Source organism: Ailuropoda melanoleuca, chromosome 1, assembly GCF_002007445.2.
Source record: "Ailuropoda melanoleuca isolate Jingjing chromosome 1, ASM200744v2, whole genome shotgun sequence".
Taxonomy (NCBI): Eukaryota; Metazoa; Chordata; class Mammalia; order Carnivora; family Ursidae; genus Ailuropoda; species Ailuropoda melanoleuca.
In genome coordinates this window covers 43,863,823-43,871,411 of record NC_048218.1, presented here as the reverse complement: position 1 = coordinate 43,871,411, position 7,589 = coordinate 43,863,823, and the positions used below count along the sequence as shown (strand labels likewise).

The 7,589-nt window shown below is 37.4% G+C and overlaps 1 protein-coding gene across 1 annotated transcript; it reads right to left on the bottom strand.

The window, feature by feature from the left end:
- Window positions 1-6,178: 6,178 nt before the first annotated feature.
- On the bottom strand, window positions 6,179-7,147 carry LOC100482623 (olfactory receptor 5K1). Its single transcript, XM_011232699.2, has one exon. The coding sequence runs from the start codon at window positions 7,145-7,147 to the stop codon at window positions 6,179-6,181; it is 969 nt and encodes a 322-aa protein (XP_011231001.2).
- Between the last annotated feature and the right edge of the window lie 442 nt (window positions 7,148-7,589).

Genomic DNA, 7,589 nt, shown 5'->3' with positions numbered 1-7,589 from the left:
CTCATTGTGATTACATCCAGTTGGTTTTGCATCCCAGTTGTAGCATTTTTTATTTCAGTCTGATTAGTTTTTAGGTTTATTATAGCTTTAGCAATGGTTTCTCTGGTATCTTTTATGATTTTTTCAAGCCCAGATAGTATTCTTATCACTGTCTTTCTAAATACTTGTTTGGATATATTGTTTATATCTGTTTTGAGCAAATCCTTGACTATGATTTCTTTGTGATTTTTCTTTTGGGGAGAATTCCTCCTTATTGTCATTTTGTCTAGGTTTCTGACTTTTGCATGTTATGAAAGCTTGTTATGTTTCCTTCTCCTAAGGGTAATGCTATAATAAGAAAGGGTCACATACTGTCCAGGGCCTGGTACAACAGCAAGTGTTTCTGGTATATGTTGTACACACTCTGCTGTGTGTTTTGGCTGTTCTTTCCCACAGATCAGTCCTCTTCAAAGCCCCTCCTTGCTTTCAGTGGGGAGTGTTCAGATCTTTAACTAGATGTGATTTGATTTGTTTGTTAAAATAAGCCAGGGCAGGGAGGAACTTGATCCAAAATGGAGAAAATGAAAAGGAACACACAAACAGAGAAACAAAAAAACCATAAACCTGATTCTAAAGAAAAAGAAAGAAGAAAGAAAGAGAAAGAAAAACAGAAAAAAAAAGAAAGCCTGGTCCTATTTCCCCCAGAACTGATTCTGATGCTTTGGAGAACTCTGTTATCAGTAGACTTGGTACATGCAGGGGCCTGTGTTGGTTCTCTGTGGGAAAGGCCTGCTGCACTGGCTCACAGTCAGACCTGTCCTAGTAAAGTTGCCCTGCAGGGCACAGGGCGGCAGAGTTTGGTGTAAGCCGCTCCAGCCTCCACTGGGAGTGCTGTGTTGCTCACTGAAGTCTGTCAGTGCTGGTGGGCAGGTGCGAGAGGGGGAAGATGGCATCACCTGGCTCTTGTTGTGGGGAGGGGAGTTTGCTCCCTGGTTACTCAGGAAGCCATCACAGAAAAGTGAACAGTCTCCCCTCCCGAGTCCCAGTCTTCTATCAGATCCCTGCCCTCAACTTGCCTGTGCCTGGGCCATTAGCATGCCTGGCACCCCAGTGTTTATCTCTGGGTGGTTAGTATTCAAAACTCCAAATCTTAAAGGACCTGGCAAGGTATGGACCTGCTTCCCTCCTCCAGAGGAGAGCCTCAAAGCACTGTGTCTGGTACTGCTCTGTCCCAGAAAAATCAGTCACAGGCTGTGCAGGTGCCTGGAGTTATGGTGAAGCACGGAAAAAAGCTGCAACCAGATTATCTGTCCTCTGCATGTGCCTCTCTCTGCCTGCTGTTGACTGGTTGCTCAATGGTGCCGGGAGGGTCTTTTGTCCTTTGAGTGGCAATATACACTTTTCCAAATGTACTCCAGAAAGGGGAACATTCTCTCCCAGTGTGACCCAGGGCAACCCTACACCACACTGTCCACTCCTGGGCCTCCATCCTCCTTCTCCCCAGGAGCACTGCTGCCCATCTGGCTTGACTCCAGTGAATGGCACAGATTTCTAAAACCTCAGAATTTAGCTCCACTGTTTGCAAATGCCTGTGATAGTCAGTTTCTCTCAAATCCCCAGTCAATGGTTTTGGGGTAGTGTTTTTCTTGTGTGAACCAACGTGCTGTTCTCTCTTCCTCTCTCCTTTTCTCTTCTCTCTGCAAAAAGGGCTCCTTCCACTCCCCAGCACTGTAGCTTTTCTCTCCCCTAATTCATGTCTCTGCACCTCATACCTGCCATGTTCTTTCCCTCTAATTATGCAGATTGTTCTCTTAATTCTCAGATCAATTTCCTAGGTGTTCAAAATTATTTTATGTTGAACTACCAGTGCTTGAGGGACAAGACAAGCCTGGGGTCCACCTACTACTCTGCCATCTTAACTCTTCCATATGATTTCTTTTTGTGTGAGTTTTGGCAGACTGTGTGTTTCATGGAATTGGTCCATTTGATCTAGGTTATCAGATTTGTAGGCAGAGTTGTTCATAATATTTCTTTATTGTCTTTTTAATGTCCATGAGACATGTTTGATTTTTAAGAGTTTGAATAGTTAACCAGGAAGTATTTCCTTAGGAAATATTTTAAAACATATTGTCTTAAATTCTTTTAAAACATACATGTAACATAAAACTGTTACATATATTTTAAAAATTATCTTTAAATTAAGTTGTCTGAAGTTTTGAAAGTTGTTTATCCATTAACTACAAGATCCATAGAGTATTAGTAAATTTTTGATGATACCAGTATGATGTAAATGTTTGTATTAAAATAGAATTTATGTTCTTTTCCTTTTACCTTTTCTTTTACTATGTTCTCTTACTTATGTCTTACGAGCTGTAGAAGATGGCACTAAGTTAAGAATTTACCTATTAAGTGTATACACATTAAAATATTTTTGGATAAATACAGTTATTGTGTTATATTGTATATTTATATTGTTTTGCATCACACCATACTTCCTTTCATTCCTCATGTACCCAGTGCTGGTGCTACAGACATCTTAATAAGTATTTTTTCAAGGAATGAAAGAACCCAATCCACTAGCAAGTTTACCTTCCTCAAAAAAAATAACAGAAAACTTATGTCTTTATTTAGTTAAAATTTTGTTTTATAAATAGATTAGTGAAAACTTTAAAGTAATAGAAATAATTCATTATATTAGTATTAAATTTCTGAAAGACATACAAGATGAAGGAACATACAAGTATGCAAGAAGATATTTATTTGCTCTGTTGTAGGAAAAATTATCTACTAAAATATAGGGGCTTTTTCCCTCTCCTGCACACCGTCCAATTAAAGTTCTTCTGATCAGATTAAAGTACAACCTGAGAGTTATGATATTAATTGGAATCAAAATTTTAACAGTAAGTGTGATTTCTAGAGTTGAATGGGCTATAGATATTACATTCTGCTTCTCTGATACTTAATAAGTATCACTTATGAAGCAATATTTAAAATGATGTGGTGAAATTGGTTCATTGATAAAGCATACCTGCACCAGCAAGCATTGCCAACTTTAGAGTAATTTTTCTGGGCTGGTAATGGGTATTAAGTGAGGACTAATATAATCCTAAAAAGGAATGGTCTAAAAAGAGGAGGCAAATTACTTGCATAGAGATGTATGTATAGAATAAATATTCTTCATGTCCCCAAACTCTGGATACTCAGATAGTTGAATTCAGTCTGGTAACAGGAAATGGCATAATAGGATTCAGGTAAAACCCCAGTAATGAAAATGTGAAAAGAAAGTATTGTCAGCATTAAAAATACCTACAAATTAGCTCAAATGTTAATATTTATATACATAATGAGGTCACATTTCAATATTAACTGATGAACCAACACAGAGGTTCTTGCTATCATAGTATCAATTTGTAAGTCTCTGAAGTGACAATGTTTCCTCAGGGAGGTAAGACTTGTCATAACACACAATATTCCTGAATGAAGTAATCATCAAGGTTTTAAAAGGATTAATTTGGACTTTTCTTCCTATATCCAGCAGTACTTAGGTGAAAACACTGTGTGATTCTATTCTGCCCAGTGATCATTTCTGACATTTCAGACATTAGCTTGGACAGTTCAGATTTATTGTTTAGAGAAAGATCAGAACACAACAATGCTAATCTCACTTGCTTTCTTCCTTAAGCATAACTTCGAAAATCCAGACAGGAAGAATAGATTGAGAAAGGCTCACTTTTAAGGACTATTCCAAAGTCTAAATTTTTTCATAAAATTAGATTTGAGAAGTATTTATGATAAAGAGCTAGGTATCACCCAAGAAATAAAGATGCAGTGAGTTGGGAGATAAAAGGAAAATCAGAAGGAAATAATTGGTGCTTGCTGAGATGGTGTTCTGTGACTCACATTCTCGGGGTGACGGGGGCTGATCTGGGAATGAGATGGGGTGACAATCAAATGCCCATTGATGTTTGGAGAAATATGGCAAAAAGAACCTTCCAGAGGGACCCATGATAGCTTTCAAAATCTCACATTGAACCCATACTGGATGTCATCAGAAGTTTAAAATAGTACCCTTCAGCCTTCTTGTGGACTTTACTTCAGCTAGGTGCTGGGGTATATCAGTTACTCAAATACCAGTTTTTCCATCTTCTTTATTATCCTAAACATGGGGGTCAAGAGAATTTACTCAGAAATTAGCAGAGGGAGATAGCAAGATAGACTGAACCAGCAGACTTGACAGAAACCTTGTGAAATTAAAAAGTAAATGTTCTAGGTGAAATCATGCTTTCATGTCTAGCCTGGGGACTGGATATAAACACAGAAATCAAAACTGATAGTGGCACCAAGAGATAAACAGAAAGTCAAGAAGGATCAAACATCTCAAAGGAATATTGCAGGGACAGAGTTCGATCTGTAACATGATGCCATTTTAATGCCTATATCACACAAATATCTATACATTTAGATCCACTCAAGGAAGAATGGTGGTAAGGTTGGGCAAATCTTAAGTTGATGGAGTTTAAATAGGAAACAACGAGGGGCGCCTGGGTAGCTCAGTCAGTTGAGCCTCTGATTCTTGGTTTGGCTCAGGTTTTGAACTCAGGGTTGTGAGATGGAGCCCTGAGTTGGGCTCCAAACTCAATGCAGAGTCTGCTTGAGATTCTTTCCCCCTCCCGCTCTGCTCCTCCCCCCACTTGTGTGTTCTGTCTCTAAAATAAAATAATAAATAAATCTTAAAAGAATTAAAATAAATTAGAAACAACCAAGACGATCTTGAAATGTTGAAATGTCTAATTATACGGAATTAAATAGATTAGATTTTTTGGAGGTTAAAAAGGAAAACAAAGTGATTACAAGTTTGTATTCATGGGTTAGGGGATTGGAAATACTTCATCTATGTTCCCACAACTTTTTCTAAATAGACTCAGCATGTTGATTTTCCATGTGAAGTCAGCTTCAGTGGCTGGCTAGCCTGGACCAGATTTTTAACCTGACAATTGCCTTTTGGTAATTTAGATGTGACCTCAGAGCATCAAGACAAGATGTAGAAGGGGGAAATTTTCTTTTTCATATGGGTCCTCCTTGATCCAGAAGTTAGTCATTAAAATCATGACAATGTTCTATTATATAAGAAGATGGAAACGCTGGTATTTTGGTAACTGATATATCCCAGAATCTAGAGTAGCGCTTCCATATAACAAGGTCTCAATAAATCTATGTTGAATAAATAAATGAAAAGTAATTCTTTCATTTTGTCACGTTAAAATCATTTAATTCTAAAAAATAAATAAAATCATTTAATTCTACTTACATTCTACAACTTCAGGTTTTGCAATGGTGAAAAAAAAAGGAAATATTGTAGACAAGCCATACCTACAGCTCAACAATCATACCTTATGTCTCTATATAATATAGTATTGTCCTCATTGTTGAACCCTTTCCTCACCTCTCAAGAAGGATAGAGAAGTTGAATGTAGCTCACTGACAATGGAGGATCTTCAAATCTTACATGAAGTTTGATTACTTGCCTGGAACTTTGTGTTATGGCATCTTTATGAGTGAACATACGAGAGTGAATAACTCTTTCTGAAGATAACTACTCTTGAAGTTGACATTCTGTGTTTAGTTATTCAACTCCATTGGAACTTTAACTTGGAGATATAAACTCACTTTTATTTGACACCTTCATTTCCTCATTACCTCTATCCTAACTATAGTGTCCCCCACAATGCTATTAAAACTGCTTCTTCAAAATTTACTTCCTTCAACTTTGTCTCTCATGGTTGTGAGAAATTTCATTGGTTCAAGGTTCCCATGCCCCTAAAGTCTTTTAGTCTAAGTGGAGCACTCATGCTCCAAGTTTTTAAAGTGGACTGGCTGTAAATGTTAAATAGAATTCTTCTTTATATGTGACACTGATAATTCTGTTGTTTTCCTGTTGGGACTGATAAGCCCAATCTCTGATGCTGACAGAGTCCATGAGCTTGGCAACATGCTAAGCTGTTTCTCGAATGAATTACAAATTTGTTTTTGATTTTTATTTTTTTGAAGATTTAGCACAGTTTTCTCTTTCCTGTATGCTTTCTCCCGTAAGTATGGCTTCCTAAATTGATTTTATTATGATATATTTTAATATTTTACATATAATGTGTGCATTTTCTCTGTGTATTTTCACTTGGAAGTATTTTCCACTTTTAAATCACTAAGTTATAGTAGATGTCATTTTTTTCCAACTTTCATGAGACATTTTATTCTTCAGAATTTTTTTCAAGACAGTTATTACTTCCTTATTTCTCAGGCTATAAATAAAAGGATTTAGTAAGGGAACTACTATTGTAAACAAAATAGCAGCTGGTATATCTTTATCACCTTCTTCAAGCAAATTTGGTCTAATGTACATGAAAAAAAGAGATCCATAGAATAGTGAAACAGATAAAAAGTGGGATGAACAGGTAGAAAAGGCTTTGACCTTTCCTTCTTTGGATTTCATTTTGAAAATAGTAAAGAGGATGTAGACGTAAGATACTAAGACACTGCCTATAGTGAAGACTTGAATTGAGCCTGAAAAGATAAATAGTACCAGTTCATTGATATAAGGGTCAACACAGGAGAGTCTGTATAAAGGGAGAATGTCACAATAAAAGTGGTTAATGTGATTGGATCCACAGAAGGCTAACCTAAACAGAAGCCCCACGTGAATCATGGAATGCAGGTTTCCAGCTATGAAGGCTCCTGTGGTCATCTGAATGCAGAGTTTCTTTGACATCATGGTGTGGTACTGCAGTGGGCTACATATGGCCACATAGCGATCATAGGCCATTGCTGCCAGAAGAAAGCAGTCTGCAGTTTCAACAGTGCAAAGAAAATAAAATTGTGCCATGCATTCATAGAGGGAAACCATTCTGTTCTCAGAAAAGAAATTCCCTAACATCTTAGGAGTAATGGCACAGGCGCAGCAAGAATCCACAATAGCCAAGTTGCCCAGAAAGATGTACATTGGTGTGTGAAGATGATACTCTTTTGAAATCACTATCACCAGGCCAAGATTTCCCACCATGGTAATCAGGTAGATGGCAAAGAACACCACAAACAGAAGGGTCTTCAATTCTGGGTGATCTGTAAATCCTGTGAGGATAAACTCACTTTTCGTGGTATGATTTTCTTCAGCCATTCCTGACTTCTCTGTTGAGAAAAAAATTGTGGAGTAGTGAGGTACTAATTTATAATATGCCCGATTTGACTGCTAAGCGAACTGATTCAGAAGGACAAGGAGCATATTTTCGAAGGCTTTCATAGGTTATGCGGATTTGGCACATGCCCAATTCTGGGGTAGTATCAGTGTCCCGAAGCTATTACATATGTAGCTACTCTTAACATTCTTCCAGCATATTTTCAAGAAAAATATCAGATTACGTGCACAGGGATGGCTTCTGAGGTCTTGAGAGGAATATTCAGTGCAAAAAACTTCTCTATATGGTTAAGGTAAAGCTGATTCATAATTTAAGTGTCAGCAATTAGCATCAGTGTTCCCAGACAATTTCAGTGATTGTATATGTACTGATTAACAATGATGTTGAGAAAAGTATTTCATACGCTCATGTTCAAAGCAGCAT

What these genes read in the sequence shown, in the direction of transcription:
- LOC100482623 (XM_011232699.2), bottom strand. Translation starts at nt 7,147, where the DNA reads ATGGCTGAAGAAAATCATACCACGAAAAGTGAGTTTATCCTCACAGGA.